At 43.1% G+C, this 18,777-nt stretch overlaps 5 protein-coding genes across 7 annotated transcripts in view; 3 read left to right on the top strand and 2 right to left on the bottom strand.

Annotated features, from left to right (window-relative positions):
• Positions 1–1,165, bottom strand: part of LOC113213835 (vacuole membrane protein 1) — an 8,671-nt gene extending 7,506 nt beyond the window's left edge. The window contains exon 1 of the mRNA XM_052271892.1: positions 1,085–1,165. The gene's annotated coding sequence lies outside the window, so the exon portion shown is untranslated. The remainder of the gene's footprint in view (positions 1–1,084) is intronic.
• A 186-nt stretch (positions 1,166–1,351) lies between these two features.
• Positions 1,352–3,362, top strand: LOC113213836 (general transcription factor IIF subunit 2). Of its 2 annotated transcripts, none has more exons than XM_026433040.2 (8): positions 1,352–1,626; positions 1,862–1,957; positions 2,036–2,109; positions 2,198–2,346; positions 2,465–2,551; positions 2,640–2,764; positions 2,862–3,005; positions 3,093–3,362. In XM_026433040.2, the coding sequence occupies exons 2-8, from the start codon at positions 1,874–1,876 to the stop codon at positions 3,237–3,239; spliced, it is 810 nt and encodes a 269-aa protein (XP_026288825.1). In that variant the 5' UTR covers positions 1,352–1,626; positions 1,862–1,873; the 3' UTR covers positions 3,240–3,362. The 2 variants fall into 2 exon arrangements, with proteins under 2 accessions (XP_026288825.1, XP_052127855.1); XM_052271895.1 differs by lacking the exon at positions 1,352–1,626 and adding an exon at positions 1,663–1,755.
• Positions 3,363–3,587: 225 nt separating this feature from the next.
• On the top strand, positions 3,588–10,146 carry LOC113213832 (zinc finger protein 260). 2 transcript variants are annotated; one of them, XM_026433030.2, is made up of 8 exons: positions 3,589–3,938; positions 4,099–4,260; positions 5,151–5,426; positions 5,514–5,603; positions 5,691–5,789; positions 5,868–5,975; positions 6,397–7,099; positions 7,231–7,423. In XM_026433030.2, the coding sequence occupies exons 2-8, from the start codon at positions 4,102–4,104 to the stop codon at positions 7,269–7,271; spliced, it is 1,476 nt and encodes a 491-aa protein (XP_026288815.1). In that variant the 5' UTR covers positions 3,589–3,938; positions 4,099–4,101; the 3' UTR covers positions 7,272–7,423. The 2 variants fall into 2 exon arrangements, with proteins under 2 accessions (XP_026288814.1, XP_026288815.1); XM_026433029.2 differs by having other exon boundaries at positions 3,588–3,938; positions 6,397–10,146.
• LOC113213834 (protein phosphatase 1L) lies at positions 10,138–13,957 on the bottom strand. The gene is made up of 5 exons (XM_026433031.2): positions 13,192–13,957; positions 12,628–13,111; positions 12,417–12,547; positions 12,152–12,324; positions 10,138–12,010 (listed from the first exon to the last, which is right to left on the bottom strand). Exons 1-5 carry the CDS (start codon positions 13,711–13,713, stop codon positions 11,785–11,787), a joined length of 1,536 nt encoding a protein of 511 aa, XP_026288816.1. The 5' UTR covers positions 13,714–13,957; the 3' UTR covers positions 10,138–11,784.
• Positions 13,958–15,451: 1,494 nt separating this feature from the next.
• LOC113213841 (uncharacterized) lies at positions 15,452–18,721 on the top strand. The gene is made up of 3 exons (XM_052271915.1): positions 15,452–15,674; positions 16,785–16,852; positions 18,475–18,721. Exons 1-3 carry the CDS (start codon positions 15,651–15,653, stop codon positions 18,719–18,721), a joined length of 339 nt encoding a protein of 112 aa, XP_052127875.1. The 5' UTR covers positions 15,452–15,650.
• Positions 18,722–18,777: the final 56 nt, after the last annotated feature.

Here is an 18,777-nt window from a genome sequence, read left to right on the forward strand (position 1 = left end):
TGTGCCATGACATGCTTTTTCCAGGCTGATGCAGTGGATAGCAAACACCAGCAACCAAGAATTATTTACAGTCCCTCTCAGCAAACTCCATTTTAAGCAATATGTGTGCCCCCGCATATTGTGCCGGAAAAGTTAACCAAATGTAAGTCTTATATATTATATTATTTCATCTAATAAAACAAAGCATGTATTGAAAATTATGTCTCATTCATACATATCTTCACATAGACTTCCACTGCACGTCAAAGCCTTCAATTATTCAGTCTGAATCATCTGCTTCAGCCAGGGAAGAGGTTCGTGCCAGGTATAATCTATTACCATATGTTCGTTGCTGTGTTTTGTTGTATTTTGTTTTAATCTAAGAAAAATTGTGATACAAAACTATTGTTTATATAAACTTCTTTTCTATTATGTTGCAGACTCCAGTAGGAGCCAGCAGTCCCTTTATCCAAATCTTATCCGTCACAAGACATGGAATTGTATATCAGGAAAAAGGTGGGTTTTCAATGGCTTCTCTATTTATGACTGCTCTCAACGGCTCTCAATCTTTCTAACTCACATATTCTTTTATTGTCACGGACAGGTGCTCCTCTTTGCTGAGACCACAGCCAGAAGATTTTCGGTTTGGGAAAACTTAGAAGGGTGTCTGGGTTTGAGAAAGATCAAATGATCTCATATGTTTACAATTAATTGGGAAATTTGTGATATGTTATTACTGATTTAGTTTAGTTGATTTGTTGTTACATTTCTTTTTGTATGTGTTGACTCCAAGGATTTACTATGTTGTTACTTTTAGATTGATTTATTTTGCACAATAAATTGAGGTTTATTGCTTCTAAAGCCTGTTGTGTTTCTCCAAAGACCCTTGATTCTAGTATGTAGCCATATATTTTAACAAAAGCAAATGCAAATTCAGAAGATCCCGCCTCTGGCACACTTTAGCCACCGTGACAATGACCTCCGTAGCTGCCTAAAGAGGCAATGCGTGCGTCGTTTTGTGTTCTGAGGTTGGCAATATACGGAGTCGCCCTGTGACGTCACATGCTCTAAGGAACTTTCTCATAGCCCAGAGTTGGCTGGGCCTGACCAAAGACGCAGACGTCAGACCTATTAATCAACAAAACACTGTCGCAGAAGTGGTTCTCAGTCTAGCCATAACTCTGCCCCTCACGTTAATAGTGTCCATGTATGTCGGGAACATTTCCTATTGACGTACTGAAATATTCAAAATTATATTTTAGTACTAAAAAATCTTTTTCCTTTTAATTTGAACCAAAATAATCATATCTGCACAACCATCAACCACTCAATATTTTTTATGTGTTGGTAAGATCTACTTCCATTTTTGCCCTCTGACTTTTCGATTTGAATCATTATTGCTGCAATGATCAGCAAGATTGGCACTTAACATGTCCTATATCTTACTCTCGTGAAAATTGTATTCTTCCCCTCAGTAGTTTTGTGTTAAGCAGGAGTTCGCTCGAATCTGTCCCCTGGAATATAACTTTCGACCGTTCATTTGGGTTTCGTAATAGATGAACAAGAATCACGTGACACATTGATGACGATTCAGTGTTGTCATTTTGACAAGCTTCGTGGTTATAACCTCTTGGATTCATCGTGAAAGTAAGAAATTGTTATTGATTTACCTCATACAGCATGACACTAGTTACTTACAGGTGCTACGTTATAGATATTACGACCCTGGATAGTTAATTCATGTTATCATTTACTGTATTTTGGGCTTGAGAGATGGTATTTAAAGCAGTTGAAATTCTGCCACGACCAAATGTATTAGTGTGTCAATGACAACCTGTAACTGTGTCATATTAGGTGTTCTCTGATCATAATTTTTTTCCAGATACTGTCCAAAATGTCATCCTCAACATCTACTACCCCTCATTCCGACAAGGAATTAGATTTATCAAATTCAAACCGGGGCGTATGGTTAGTGAAGGTTTGTATCCCAATTGGTCTTATGTGGTGCCAGGTAAGACATTTTCTCTTACATTGAATCTCAATTATTTTTTTTTAGGTTCCGAAGTACATAAGTACCAAATGGCAAAAGGCACCAGGCAATATTGAGGTTGGAAAATTAAGAATATCAAAGTAAGCGTCAGAGCCAATTATTGCTATTCTTCACACTCCCCTGCAGCATTTTATTTAAGTATGTTCCTGACCACTCTTGATATTACAGGAGTGCTGGACAAAAGGCAGTAGTATCACTAGCCATAGCTGATAGCCTGTTGACTCAAGAATCAGACGAGGTGGTAATTCCTAAGGACCACCATTTAGATGTGCAAATTGTTGAGCGTCAAACTTTAGGAGTTTTTTCTCACTCTGTCCGTAAGTTAATTTATGTTAACTTTTAATGTCTTATTAATTTTTCCCACGCCTTAGCAATCTGAAACTTTTACTTGTTTTGTGTTTTTATTTTAACAATTTTTTTTGTAAATCTCTGTAGCTCCAAATTCAGACGCAGTAGTACCTGAGACTGAAAAGCTATGTTTAGAGGGAAGGATCCAACAGAAGCTTGAATGTCGTCCTCATGGTAAAACTTTCTTCTCATCTGAGTTATCTATCATCTATCCGTCATATTGTTGTGTGAGCTTGAATAATACCAAACTTCTTGATTGTAGCTGACAAAGGATACATGCAACTGAAGCTTGAAAGTTTCAGAAAGGCAGCTCAACCTACTAGACTGGTTATGCAGTTGGATCGTGTTGTACAAAATTACAAACCTGTTTCCAATCACAAATATAATGTAAGCTTATGCAATTCATTCATTTTAACTAAATGTTCTTCCAATGAATTACCAAGAACTCTAACACAAATAATTTCCCCACTTTGTCCTTCATTAGATTGAATATGAGGAAAAGAAGAAGGCTGAAGGGAAGAAAGCTCGTGATGACAAGGATTCGGTCATAGAAATGTTATTTGCAGCATTTGAAAAGCACCAGTATTATAATATCAAAGATCTAGTCCGTATAACTAGGCAGCCTGTGGTATGTATGCATTAGTTACAGAAAAATTGATTTTTTTACGTGTATAAAGTTTCTGTGGCTCATTAATTAATGTACTTTATTTTTCAGACTTACCTGAAAGAAATTCTGAAAGATGTTTGTGATTACAATATTAAAAACCCACATAGAAACATGTGGGAATTGAAACCAGAGTATAGACATTACAAAGACCAGCCAAGTGGTGACAAGGCTGACAAATCTGATGACTCAGACTGAAATAAATCTCTATTTGAACCCATATTATATTTTCTTTATTATTGATCATTGTTGAATAATCATCATAGGTTTATCTTGTGGCATGCTTGCTTTTTTGTGTAATAAAGTGGTTTTATTTTGTTTTGTGCGAATTTTTAAATTACGGCTCAAACCAAAAACTCCCTTGTAATAATTCAAAAGAAACAATAACCAAAATATGTGCTGTCTTTAACATCAGGGAAATGGACCAAAACAAAAATTGTCACCCGGCTTTAACTTGTTGCTAGTGATGCGCAAGATTCAAAACTTCCCGCAGTCCTCGCTATCACCGCCTTTTCGGAGCCGTAGTGCCCTTCACGTGTCGTTTCCGCAAGAAGGCGTGGAAGCGCCCGTTGGTTGCGGTTCGTTGCGGCTGCGGGCGTTAGCTTAGCGGTGTAGAGTGTGGTCTTTTGGTATTGTTTCTTTACACCTTGTACTATTTATGGCGTAAAAAATCAACATTTCGGAGATTTCTGCTACAGAACTGCAGGAATTGCACTTTTCAAGACGTGCCGCATGTGTAATTTGGAGCTCCCCATGACTCGCATGCCCCATAGCGTCGGAAGTGGTGAGAGACAACGGACAATGATGAACACTCACGCCTAGCAGACTGTGTTTTCTCTCCAGTATACATATCTTTGTGCGAATAATTGACGCACGCAGAGCTCTTCCATCGCACTTGTAAGTTTGACTTCCTTGTAACCTTTCTAATATCCTCCTCGATGCTCGCGTTTTGGTTGGCCGCCCACCCGTGCAATAACCTCTCCGTTATGCCCTTCGTCAGGGCCAGGTGTGTGTAGTGTGTTGTGGCAGAGAGTCTACTGTTGTATTGCCTTTGCAGGCGATGGAAGCAGTCGGCCAACGGGTAGTGAATATGACAGAGATTTGTCGCCTGTGTCTCTCGGAGGAGGGGGTTGGGGTGCCCATATTTGGAGGGGAAGATGATGCGACACAGGGAGGGACTACTCTGTCGACTAGGATTATGACGTGCGCCTCACTCGAGGTGAGAATGCCTTCGTACACTCGAATGTATTTCTTTTCTAATCCTTTCACCTGTGGATTCGTGGTGAAATTTTGCTTTGCAATTAGCACGTTTTGCCTGAGGGAAGTAGAGCACAGTTCCGCACGCATTTTATTTTTCATGAGAAATGGTCAATGAATTGCTCGTTTACGGTTTGCTGGAAACTTATTTTATTCTGTGCAAGTCAAGCCAAGAAGATAATAGAATCTATTTTTATTATAGTTCAAACTGCTGACATTTTCTGGGCAAATTAGGTATTGCTCTCTGCAGGAATATTTAGATTAGTTTAGTTGGATCAGTGTTTAGAAATATGGGTGAACAACTTGATGGGCTAATCATTGCTCATTGCTAAGCTCATTGTAGGGATGTAGTGTCTACTTTCTAGTTGTTTTCTTTAATACATTCTAAAATTACAGATTGCTTCTCTGAGATGATTTACATGGGTATGCACTCTCAGGTTTTGCTTAGTTCTCATTAAAAATTTCAGTCAGTTAGTGACAAGTTTCACTCCCTTGCCAGAATTTTATTTTTTGAAAATTTCCCAATGAAGAGATGATTTTTCTTCTGATTCTTTAATATATTGTCTAGATTGCTTTTCTTGGCTAGATCTCTTAGTTCTTCATTTCTCATTTTAATTCTAGGTCATGTGTGACATAGAGTTCATTCTATGATTCACATCTCAATCAATTTTTCATTCGTTTTTATGTTTTATGAAATCTGCTTATTCAGCTTTTGCCTGCAACTATGGGTATCCAGACACCTCCTCCTGCCAGAAACAATGACATGTGGTTCCCATTTAATATTGTTACTTTTATACTGGATCAGTTATTATTCCTGTGGAATTTATTACCATTTTCTCTTTATCTTTGTAGGTTCATGCAGGAGATGGTCTACCTCCTCTCATTTGTCTTCGTTGTCAGTACCAAGTCGACCAGGCTTATAAATTCAGAGTTCAGTGCCAGCGCTCAGACGCAACTCTACGCAGGCATTTTAACCTGAAACCTCTAGACCCCAATAGAAGGGGGCACCATTCACATTTAACAAACCACCAAGGGTTACCACTTAATCAACATCCCCATCCCCCTAGTCTGCATCATCAGCATCATTTGCAGCAACAACTACAAGCATCTATTTCTTCTCAAAACCAGGTATATGGTATTACTTTCTAACTTCCTCAATGTTATAAATTTTTAATTTGTCTGTTAAAAAACAAACAATACCGTTATTTTTTGTAGCGGTCACGGGGAAAACGGACGCCATCTGTCCGAGCAAACCTACCAGTCAGAGTGGAAATGTTGAATGTAGAACCAGAACACGGCAACAGGGTGAGTATTTTTAACTTACTGTAACATGATATTTATTTTTTAGCTTAAATTTGTATTTGCTATTATTTTTTATTGTGGGATTTGTAGGTTGCTCCCCGCGAGATGGTGGCTGAGGAAACAAGTTCTTCATCTCATTTGTCACCTGGCACAGAACATCCTGTGCATGCTAAAGACCATCATGTTGCAGTATGTATCCTAGATTTTTATCTTCTTGATTTTGTGGTTTTTGGTATGTATTATTAATTGTTGAATTTTGCTCTCCAGAATTTTTTGGCAAAGAGGACTACCTGGTCAGAGTCTCACCCAGAGCCAGAGGTTGTACCTACTGCGGGTGCCGCTGTGGCATACCAGCAGCAAGTCAACCTCGTAAGTGTAAGTATACTTTTCGTTTTCTGTGCTTTTTTTTTTCCTTCCTGCTTACTGTTTTTCTTCTACTTCACATACACTAATAAATTTATCTTCATTCCATCAGTAGGAGAGTTTTTTCTTAATATGCTCTTGATATCTGATCTACTCTCTTTCTCTCTTTTCTCCTAACACAATCAGCAGACTGAACAATAGTTTCTTTCCAACTAATTGATAATTAGTTAACACTTTACTCTTTTTGATTGAATCAAACTTCCAAAACATGGAGCTTCAGTGAAAAGAAATAATCTGAAGTCTATGTAATCAATGTTCTTAGTTTATTTTCTTACTTTTGTTTGTAAACAAAAAGCCATTTATAATAATTAAAGATTATCAGAAACTTTTGAATTACTCTTTTTACTGAGTAGACTTGTTATTTCTGTTTCAGATGAAGCAGGAGGCTACTGAGGCAGATGGCAACGATGAAGATCATGCTTCTAAAAACAAGCAGTTCAACCAAAGTCAGCCATCAGGTTCAAGAGAGGAGCATCTTCTCAATGAACTTAACAGTCTTGGTGCAACTGCCTTGCCAAAGTCTCCCAATCATTGCTTAGCGACTGCTATGTATAATCTTAAAGCTTTGACTGGAGAACATCCCTTCTCCTGTGATGTATGTGGTCGCTCATTTGTTCAGAACCATAGTCTTACAAGACACATGCGCACTCATACAGGCGAGCGCCCATATCCATGCTCCACTTGTGGAAAGGCTTTCATCCAGAATCACAGTCTGACTAGACATATGCGCACACACACTGGTGAAAGACCTTTTTCATGCACCACGTGTGGGCGTGGCTTTGCTGAGCACCACAAGTTGAAGAGTCATGTTAAAGTTCATACTGGAGAGCGTCCTTACTCCTGTGAGACCTGTGGTAAGACTTTCATAGAACGTCATACCCTGCTTGACCACATGAAGCTCCACACAGGAGAGAGGAATTATTCTTGTGCGATTTGTGGCAAATCATTTATGGAACGCCACAAACTGAAGAGACATCTTCGTTCTCATACTGGAGAGCGACCCTATTCTTGCGGAACCTGTGGCAAGTCCTTTGTTCAAAGTCATAATTTGACTCAGCACATGCGAATACATACAGGTGAGCAACCATACCCTTGTACAACCTGTGGTAAAATGTTTGGTGAACGCCACAAGTTAGAGAGGCATCTACGATCTCATGCTAAGAATGGTCCTTATGCTTGCCCTCAATGTGGTAAACGCTTTGTTCAGAGTCATCGTCTCGCAAGACACGTGAGACTACATACTACTGAAGCGCAGGGTAACCTCAACCATAACCATCAACAAGGACCTCCCAATGTGCAACCACCACAGCAGCCCACGTCCACGAACTCACAGCAACCGCCTCAAGAGAGAGTGCTCCCTCCTCCTCCTCATCCGCATCCGCAGCAGCAACAGGAAGGGCACCACTCTCCTCCACCCCATCAACCAGTCGTTCAATTATTACACCATCCCCTTGTCCTACCAATACCACTCCCAGTTCGGTCACATTTTATGAAAGATATGACTTGACCTGAGGATTATTGTGAAGCATTTCTCTATACATAGTATGTATGATAATATTTATAATTCTGTCTAGTAGAATTTTTCAATTTTTTCTTACCAATATTATCTTATTATCAGTCATAAGCTTGTGATCTGAGTTGAATTCAAATCAATTTCTATTATTCAAACTTTCAAGTAATCTATTTTAATTTCAACAGAATCTTAAGATTGTGGAGAGTAGCAGATGAGAGCAAAATGCCTGTTGTTGAATGTTGGCCCCCCACTGCATACATAACTTGAGTTACAATGCTTTTAGTGGTACGTCTCCAGCATGTCACTTAATTTGAATCTTTGGTTCCACTTACATTTATGTTGTGTTGGAAGCACAATCCTCATCCTTACATATCCCTATATATCTGTACTTACCAAATTTTTACTCTACCTATTTTGTTACTCATTTTCATCATCTTGCTGGGTTATTAGAATTCCTGAGCTCTTGTGAACTTATGGTTATTTCTATTCAAGATTAATTCACGCATTGAAGGATAAACACATGAATGAATGTGATGACTTTGTATCTAGATTTATTTAAAACTTGAAATGGGAGCCATTTTGTGATCTTAACATGCAGCAGGAGTCATTTTGCCCTTGTTATCTAGTCTTGAAATGATGATAGAATCGCGCAGGCTTTATGTTCTAATATTTTATGTTTTTGTTTCTTTGCACACAGTTTGTTGTTTTGCTCCCACACTTCCGTCCAATAATACCTATTTCTTTTGGAGTGATTATCTCTCCACTTCATTACCTTCTCTCTATTGTTATAAGGTTTGAGTTTTGTGGTATGAGAAATGAAGACTAGGATTTTGAACTTGTTGGTTCCAATGTTCTGAATTTGGGGTTTTCCTCCATGCACTGAAGTGCTGTTAAAGGATTAAGGTACTTTATTTAATTTTAAGTTTTTGATGTACAGTGTTCTATTTCATGTTTTGTATATTTGCAAGTTTTTGAAAAGAAAACTATGGTAGTTAATCATATACTTAACATAATGCAGAGTACAAAAGAGAGTTAACTATGAATTTGTGGATAAGGTGCCTTACACAGTCAGTATTTGTGTGAATAAGTTTGTTCCCAGAGAAGCTTTACTTCACATACGGTGATAATACCATGCAGAAAATTTGTTGTCTGTGTATTTTGTCTTCTGATCTGATTGATGTATGGTCATAGCATTTCTACTGTAACAAAAAAGGTATTACGCAAAGTTCTCTCTCTCTCTTTCTCTCTCTTTCTTTCTGTTGAGAAACGCAAAACACTGTGAAGATAAATTTCAGGGTTGATCTAGAATTAAGTGCAATAAATTCATATGTATTCTACCTTTAGAATAAACATATACCTAAAGATTTCATAGGAATTATATATCTATTTCTGCCTTTATTGATCCAAAGAGATAAAATTCCTCTTCATAAGCTACTTTGAATGTTTAGACTGTTAATGTTAAAATTGAATTTTTGTTGTGCTGTGTTAAAGATTTCAAAAATATTTCTTCAGGTTTGTTTTATGGCTCCAGAGCTGTTAGATTCGTTTTATATTCATCCACAGAGAAGTTTATTTAATTTTATGATTGGTTTTTCTGTACATTTCTTTTTTTGCAAATGAAAAGTGTTATCTTCAATGGGAATATTTTTTTTTCATTGCTGCTTATTATGCAAAGGTTTCCTTTTCTCTTTGTATTTGTATTTTGATACTGACTTTTCCTTTTGTTGGTGTTAAAACTTGGTGTTGAGCATGCATTTTCTGGCTGTTTTAACAGATGTACTTGATGGTTGATACAGATACATTTTAGAGGTTTCTCATTAAACAGAACACCTGGCACAATAGAATGACATCTATTTGTTATCATTGAAGTTGTTACTCATCATTTCACTATAAAAAGACTTATAACCATTCCAACACAATGGTTTTTTTTTTAGAAACCGCAATCCAGATTCAGACTGCAGTTGAGTCTCTTGATGCCATTGAGTGGTTCAGTGACTGATCATTTACTTATTATATATTACGTTTAATTCTTCAGCCAATGCTTTCTTTTCGCCTCTAAAGAAAGTAAATTGATACATGTCTCAATTTAATTTATTTCAAAACTTTTTCTCTGATGATTCTTTCACTGAAAGTTGCGATTAGATTTTATATATAAGTATTTTTTGTTTCTTTTAAATCTATTAAGACTGCATGGTTGCATCAAATTTTGCACATCATCAGTAAGAGTCACTTTGCACTGCTTATTGCATCATGGTAGCAGGATACTATTTACAATGAAAGTCTTAGAGGATATTTTAATTTAAGTTTTTGGTCTGTTGTGCTTTAATTAGCTTTGAGAACCCTTGTAGTGTCTGGAAAATCAGTTTAACGAAGGGACATTAGCACAAAATATCTTGTCACTTTTCATGGTGGTCTTTTAAACACATGAGTGAAACAGATTTTACAAGATCATGATTAACAGGTTTAATGAAAAAACAACCTATCCCGTTTTTCCACATTTATACTCATTAGTTTTTGCCAAGTTTTTTTTTTTTTTAATACCAGAATTTTTTAAAATTTGTCTGACAGAAATGCCTAGAGAGAATAAATGTATGCAATCAATCACTTTAATACAGATTTAATTCTGCTTCTTCTTCCTCCTGTTACTTTCCTCGTCCTCCACAAGAGAAATCGGATACATGAGGCTCAACCACAACTGAATTCCATAAGACTAGAACATTTATAGCGGGAATTTTTTTTTTTTTGTTAATACATGAGTTTTTGGGAACAAACTGTTTTCTCTTTCTACTGTCTTAGATATTAAAGGAACTTCAATAATACATTCAGTTTCGTTTAAATGTAAGTAGCCCAATCACTTTTCTGCCAACACCATTAGATGATTGTGGTTGTTCTAAATGATTGTCGCAACATACCCTTGACTGAGTCAAGCTTGAGGCATAGACTGGAGGGGGAAAACTGTGGACTTCAGGTGTCTCGGAAACAAAATTGTTTTCCTTCATACGGTATTTCTTATGGGACATTGACGATTGAACAATATTGGTGACCCAAATATATATGTGTGGTGTATACTGTCACCAATGTAACTAGACCACAAAATCACAACCATTATCTAACAAAGTCTTACAAATTAAGAGGCTTCATCCACCTTGCGAAAAGAAATAACAGATTTGACAAAGGAAAAGTATCTTTGGATCTGATTAGTGTACTTAGCTTTAAAATAAACGAACTAGTCTCAAAGAATCTTTGGCACCTAAAATCAAAAGCGAACACTGTTCAGAAAGGTCTAAGAAAACACTAAGTGTCAAAGACATGCAGTAAACATTTTCTCCAGCTTTAGCAGCTTTTTGAGGGTCATAGGTGACTTAAAGCTATTAAATGAAAATGGATCCAAAACAGACTGGGTGTAGTCTAATAAACCCAGAGCGTAAAATTAGAATCACAAATAGACAAAAGAAGAGACTTCCACATTCCAAAACTTTCATCATAACACTCAGAGAAATACTCTTCTCTTTTAGAGGACGTTTCAGTTTGATTCAAAAAAGCTGTATAAGGACATTTTATTATAATTTGCTTGGACGGACTTAATGCTTACTAAGATAAAGGTTGGCATGTTGAAAACACAAGATAATCAATACACACGACCAAGATGTCCACACAAAGTTGTGAATAATTACCCTGTTCTTGCAAACAAAAATACCTAATAACGTTAGAAAGCACTTTTTTAATTGTGTGTAACACAAATTTAAGGACACAAGCAATAAACCCAGAAAATTGAGCAACACATAAAAAGAAGTGAACCAACACATTTTTGTACAAATTAATGTGTGAATGAAAACACATTAAATTGAATCTGGGATATGCATCTTAAGTCACATTTCCACCCAAATATCAGATCTACAACAATAAACAACGTGATCACAGCTTGGCATTAACAAATTGTACATGTTGAGACATGGATAACAATGACAGTCATAGGTAAAGAGAGATTTGAGCACCTGACTAACTTGTTACTAAAGCAAAGAAACAGATTCTGTTATCATGCTTGACATGAACTACTCAAAATTAGTAATTATGAAAAATAAGTTGATTGATTTAAAATAAAGTAAACACAAATAATAAATTAGCTCGGCACAAAACTTGTGACCTAGCTTTGAAATTAGCAAAATTGTAAATCTTATTCACAGCTCTCACATCAAATGTAAAGAAATGGTCTATCACAAAGTTTTTGATTTCCCTGCCATAAAATGTTTACACTGCCCTAGGTTGTGCTGGAGTGGTACTATTCCATTGACGATCTTTCAAGTTGATAACTACGACAGTTATGTTATCCAAGGAACCCCGATAGTAAGACTGTAGAGTGAGACTCTTGGCACCCATGTGAGGTTCAGTGAGTCTCTCACGAACAAATGCTACAGCTTCTTCGTTGGAAAATGTATCCCAAAGTCCATCTGATGCTAAGATGATAAACTGTGGCCTAGAGATGGGAAAAGAAACACAAGAAAAAATTATAAACTGAAGTGTTTCAGAAAACCAAAGCAGAAGAATGAGGTTTTCATTAAGTAGAAGTACAAAAGGTCTGCATCAGGTAAAGCAGAGGAAAATAATTGAATCTCACTTGTGATTACTGAGGTCAAAGGTGAGAATGTCTGGATTTGCAATCACCAGCTTTTTGTCTTTCAGTGGATAGTCACCAAGAGCACGGGAAGTAGCCAAAATTCCAGCTACCCTCCACACACCATTAAATGTAATGAATCCTCCAGCTTCTTTGATTCGTTTTCTCTCTCGCATCTGTACAAATAATAACAAAATTTAATTATTGTAGTGCAAGTTAACTAAACGTACCTCTATTTTTGTTTTGGTTGTCTGGATGTAAAATTTACCTGCTGTGGTTTATGGTCAAAGGAAAGAGGTATAGCTTTTCCTCGACTATCGCACATTACCCCACGAGAATCACCAACATTAGCTACAATCAAACGGGACCCCTCCATCAAGGCAATCAGAGCAGTTGTTCCTATTAACAAATAAAATCTGCAGTAACAAATGATAAGGGAAGAAAATGTGGAGTAGAAATTAAATCCCTCTTGGCAATACCTGCTACATCCATAGTTTTTTTTGCTGCCTCGACAAGTTGAAAGTCAGCTGCAAGAACTTCATCAGTGAGCAGTCGGCTATAGTTTACAGCACCAGAGTTATCAACATATGTTGAAGCAGGTCCGCTTGTAGGTGCTGCCTCATCCAGCAGAGATGGTCTAACTTCACGAGTTATGGAACGAGGTATACTATCCAGTTTGAGCAAGAGCTCTGGATCTGTAACTCCACCGCTTTTCCTAACACATTCATCAGTTTGGGATGTACTCATTGTCTTACGAAAGCTGTTCTTTTTTTCAACTGGAGCCCCCTTTTTCACTGCCTCTGGTGTGCTACTCCCTAGGTTGGCACCTCCCTTCGATGGAGTTGTTGGCGTTCCATAGACAGGATGTCTCTTGACACCTCCCTCTGCAACAAACTTTTTAATCTCTGCAACCTTCTGATTTAAACTTGGAATAAGCTTCTCTTTGGCGTAGTTGGCAGCAAACTGAAAACAAATTAGAAACATGAGCTATCGAAACTGTTACAAAGTGGATGTCAACTGGGATGCTCGACAAGACCACAAACCTCCCCGCCGTGCCCGTCGAACACCGCGAAAAGAGCCACTCCAGTGTCGTTTATGTTGTCGTTGACCACAAAGCGGTCCTCCATCTTAGGGCGCCGACCCTGCACCGCATAGGCAGCGATCTCGCCCTCGCGCAGCTCCCAGCTGAGCCTCTCGGCACCGGACGCGGCGCCTACCCCGACCGAGCCGTTGACGAGGTACTGCAGACCCTGGAGGCGGCCGAACAGGGAGCGCACGGGGCCGGCCGTCGAACCGCCCCGACCCCAAGGAGACCACGCGTCCGAGGCCTGCAGGTACGCGAGCACCAGGATCATGACGACGCCGCAGATGAGGACCTCGGGTCGCAGCACGTAGATCCGCAACAGGCGCCAGGCGTGACCGGCCGCGAGCCCTGGGCCGCCAGCGCCAGGGCCACCCCAGCCCCAGCCCAGGCCGCCGGGGAAGGCGAGGCTCAGGCGCGACATCAGCTTCATGTGCGACACGTACGTCTGGTACAGGACGCGATCCTCCAAGTCATCCTCCATAGCCTCATCCCCAGCGCCGCGCTCCTTTGTGTCGACCGGATCGCTGCGCAGCACCCATCCGCTCTACTGGGGCACGGGCACGGGCGTACCGATCACTGTCCACCGCGGCGGGGCCTGCTGGCGAGGGCTGCGGATGAGGGCGCGAGCGAGAGGAGTCCTGACGGGGTTGGGGAGAGAGGAGAGCGGGCTGAGTGAGATCAGATGGGATGGGGCCGCCCTCTGACTAGCAGACAGCTGAGTGTGTTTTTATTTTTCTCACTGCACCGCCTTGCTGGCGCGCCGCCACCGCCTCCACACAGCCGCCGGGCTGGCCAACTCTTCCCAGAATCGCGAACTTCTTTCTCGCGCGCGCCCCTCGCGGCCTCGCCTCCAGCGCGTCGATCCGAGCTGCTGCAGCCTGCATGGTCCGGGACCCCGTACGTCGGTGAGCAGACATTCTGGCGGACGTTCTGGCTTCCGCGTACCGCCCATCGCGGCGGGGTTGGCGGCCGTGGCATCAGCCCGCGCTTAAAGAGCGGGAAAAGCGAAAGGCGCCCAGGGAATGCCGGAGCCATCCGCAGCATGGCTGCACGGCAGCCAGGTCACTGGCAACCCTCGCCACCCTGGCGCGGTGTAAGGCCCTAGTCACATCGCGTCTCGTGGCGTCCGAGCGGTCCACTTTGGCCAATAGTAGAAGTGTAGGGTGTTGTAGCTCGCGGCCCATTTCGAACGTCCTCGCTGAGCTACCGCGAACCAGATGCAAGCCGCCGCTCGTTGGCAGGGCACGCCTTGCGGCGTGGCGCGGCGTGGCGCGGGTAGGCTTCAGTGGCGTCCGCGGGCCGCGGGGCCCGGCCCGGCCCGAGCTGGCACAAGTGCGCCCCGCCGCGCGCCCGCGAGACAGTCCGGGTCGGGCCGCACGAGAGTCCACCCCGTCCAACGCGTGAGGAGCCGCGGCCGGCCGCGAGATCAGGGTTTGGGAAGGGAAGGGGCGGAGCCAGACAGAGAGAGAGAGAGAGTGAGTGAGACCAGGTGAGCGCAAAGTCACAACGCACGTCGTTTCGTAGCGGCCAGCTTCCCCCATGCCCTACCTATCTCATCACACTGCTTTATCAGTCATATAAGAAGAAATTGTCTCAAATCATCCAGTATTTTCTTCTGCTTTTTATAATGCTCTCCATGCATCCTCACTGCCCTCCGAGAGGGTGGATAAACTCGCGGCTTTGAAACTAATAAAACCCCACCCACCATGCATTTGTGATGGGAGCTTATTAGCTCCAGTTGCAGTGCAGAGCTCATATCACATTGAGTTCTGAGGGTTGGGAGCATTACCACGTTGTTGTAGCCCGTTGTCGTTGTCCGTCGTGCCGTCGAGGACCTCGAGGGCGATAGAGAAAAGTCACTCCCTTTCTGCGTCCTTTCTTCTTGTCCCCTGCCCCTTTCGGGCGCAGCTGCGAGGCCACCCGGACATCCTGCAAGCACAGAGAGGCGAATGTAAACACCGTTGTGCCCGCGCCCGCGGTAAACAATGGCCCAGCATTCGCGCACGGCCGGGCGGAAAAACCAGAACACCGACATCTTCTACTCTTCGGCTGCAGAGTTCTCGTGGAGCTCCCTGTGAAAGGAAAGCCAACAATCATCGTGCTGCACTTATTTTTGCCTGCATTCAGTTCGAGGGGTTCGAACCCGCTCATCGGAAGCTGGTGTACTGTATCCCCCCCCCCCTGCCCCCTCCGCTTTCCGAACGACTCTTCGCCCTGCGGCTGTTTATGTTGTGTGGCGTCCGGTGGTGATGCATACATACGCCGCCGGTAAGACGTCATCGGGCAGTCGTCCTGCTCCTGGCTCGACTGCCTGCCCGAGGCTGCCCTGTCCCTCGCAGACAGACAGTAGTATGGGAGAGGGTAGATGGTGGTGGAAAGGGACAGCTGAGGTCAGCCGAGGACAGCAAGGGGCGGTTAATGCCTGTTCGCATGCCGACTGGGGTAAGGCTGGGTTACCGGGCCACACGAGCGGACAGGCAGGGACAGCAAGGGCGTGTAAAGTTAAGTACGCGTGAGCGTTTCACGTGAGATAGCGCTCACACGAGCAACGTGCGGTGCTATATACTAAACGAAACGACTTCAAATTGAAAATATTTTTGCAGGATTGCACTCTTCTTAGTCCCTCCTCTCTAAAAATCTATGGGTTTGTCAATTTTCGCGTCATTTTGCCTCTCACCAGGACGCTCATCTCACGTGAAACGCTCACGCGTGCTTAACTTTACACGCCCCAAGGGTCAGCCGGGGACAGCCTAGGGGCAGGAGATGGAGGCTGTTCGGCACGCCGGCTGGGCTTTGGTTGGCCCACACGGGTGGACCCGACATCCCCGATTTCCCACCGCCGCAGCCGGCGTCTATTTTCAGCGCACAGAAAATAGCGGAGGCTCCCGGTAACGTTTTCAATGTTAACCCGAAGAAAATAGAAAGGGCCACATTTCACTGTGCTACCGTAGCAGCATTATTCAATTTCGATATGGAGTTGCTTGGATTTGATAGATACGTCTTTTGGCGTGTAGTCAGCTGTCTCACTCGGCAAATCTACCGTCTTGTCGGCCCCTCGGGTCTGTATGTAATGAGTCAGCCTTCGCAAGAGGAGGTGCAACCCCCGCGAGAGGATGGCGGGGCGGGAGAGGCGCAGCGGTCAAGTCGAAGGCGCACCGCCGGCAAAAGGGTTAAGCACGCCTCCATTGAACCGGGCGCGGCGAGGGGTGTTCCGCCGGGAATAGATGCAGCATATATGTCAGTCGGTCGCGCATCACTTGAGTTGGTCGACCGGCGCGCGACGCGGCCAGCGTCCTCACGTCTCGGGGCCGCGCAGAGATGATACCCGAAAACATCGAGACTAAATAAATGTGCATAAGCAACATTTGCGAGTCATCTAGCTTTCACAGTCGGGTACGAAAAAGAACCTAGTGCGATACCAGCAAACTCATCTATTGGGCGTGGCGTTCGTCCGTACGCGTCCGTCCGTCGCGCTGCCGCCGAGCCGCGCACAGCCGCCCTCTGTTCCCTGCGTTGCGCATCTCGACGCTTGACCCGCTGTTCTGTCCACAGGGCTGTCCGCAGGGCTGTCCGCAGGGCTGTCCGCAGGGCTGTCCGTCCGCGGCAGGGCGGTTCTCGAGGTGCGCATGCTGCTGCCGCCGTCACCGCCATCGTCTTCCCCATGCGTAACGCCACTCCTTCTGCTCTATCGCTCCTAACGCTTCTACTGTCTCCATCGGCAGAGTATTAAACAAACATGTAAGTCTCTCACGCTTGCATCCGCGCGTCTCACGGCACGATGCACCCGCTTTACAAAAACCACCACAAGTGTAAAAGTTACATTTAGACAGTGTAATCAGTCTTGCACGGTATTTTCGAAGTACAGTATAATACTGTACTTTCACTGTTACTCGTCCTCCGGCTTCCAGTAAAGATAAACAGTCTGTATTAAAGTTTTCCTTTGTTGTAATAAGTAGAACAGAGACTATATCTTTCACAGTTTAGGATTTGTTTGTAAACGACGACCCATTCAACAGAAAATTTGACACCAAGACAGTCATTTCAACATCATGTTGACCGAAAAATTAGATCAACTTGATGCTAGATTGACTCCGTTGATGTCAAATGATATCTTTTTGGTCTATTTCTGTTGACCGGGGGTTTATAAACACACCAGAAAGGAGTGTTCTTAATTCTAGAATATCCCCCAAATTTTAAGACAAATACAGTTTTTTCTTTTATTTACTTGTTATTAGGATGTACAGGCTTTAAAATACCACAAAGCTAAAAAGCGGGTCAATTTGTCAATTTGTCAAAATAAGAACAGTTCTTGTCTTCAATATTTTTTTCAAATGTTCTCCAATTAAGAAGACAGCTTTTCGAGTGATAGATTTGTTGTGAAATTTCTCTGTTAAAAAACAACAGGAAACTTTGCTGTCTGAATTAGGTTTTCGTACTATTTTGTAATAACTTTCGGTCTAAGCCTGAATTTTAAAAAGTTTAAATTTACGAAATTCGGACTAGGTTATGAAATTGTGTTCAGATTTAACTGATCATGTATAATTAAAATTTTTACCTCAAATTTAGACCAAATTATAGTCTTTTGCTTTCTCCCAATCGTCTGAATTATTTTCAGGCTTTTTATTAGTGTTTTTATAACAGTTGCATGTCACCCTTACATTTCATCGACGCGCACCTAATCCAAACGCACACCCCAGGCCCGGGGCTGCTCGCGTTCGTTTCTCAATAGGACGCCGGGGATCAACCCAATCCGAGCCGAGCCGAGCTGAGCCGAGCCTGGGGTCCCAGCCCACATGGAAACAACGCAGAAAGCAAATAAAATGAGCCGGGGTCTAACTTTAGCGCGGCGAGTCTGAGGCCAGCTCCCACCGCAGTGCAGAGGGAGGGGGAGAGGGATGGGTGGTGTCGCTTTTGGTGGGGGCACAGGGGAGGGCTTACCCCTCGCTCCTGTCCCGCCTGCTCCTCGGCCTTGGCCCATTCTTCCTTCTCTTTCTCTTCGCACGTCGAACAACATTTTCGCCGCCCTCCCTGTCTTTTTCTTATTTCTTTTTGTCAGCCGTTCATTTGGCAACTGCAAATAACGCGCAAACGTTTTCGAATAATCTTTTAGTTTACTTGTAGAACAAAAATCAAGGTACAGACCACAACAAGGAACACCATCAGCATGCAGAATCCTGACAGCACTTGCGATTACAACGGCGCACGGCTCGATCTTCTCTTGCACTGACGCACTCTGTTTCAGGTCGCGGATCTACGCGATGCCGGTCAACAACCCCGGCGGGTCCGGCTCCGGGCAGCAGCAGCCGGCCGGCCAGCCCGCGGGCCGCGCCACCTTCCGGCCGCCGTGGGTCAAGCAGGGCCCGCAGCCCATCCCCATGCCCGCGGCACCGTGGACGGGGCGGGTGAGTACCGCGGGCTTCGGCGCTGGCGGGGAGGAGCAGGGCGCCCTGGACGTAGGCAACAGCCCGGTGCAGGAGGCGCGCCTGTGAAGCACGCTGCCTACCGACACAGGCGCTCTGCCCTGCTGCCGCTGGAGTAGAGCGCC

The sequence above is a fragment of the Frankliniella occidentalis genome, unplaced genomic scaffold, assembly GCF_000697945.3.
Source record: "Frankliniella occidentalis isolate FOCC.00 unplaced genomic scaffold, Focc_3.1 Scaffold178, whole genome shotgun sequence".
NCBI lineage: Eukaryota > Metazoa > Arthropoda > Insecta > Thysanoptera > Thripidae > Frankliniella > Frankliniella occidentalis.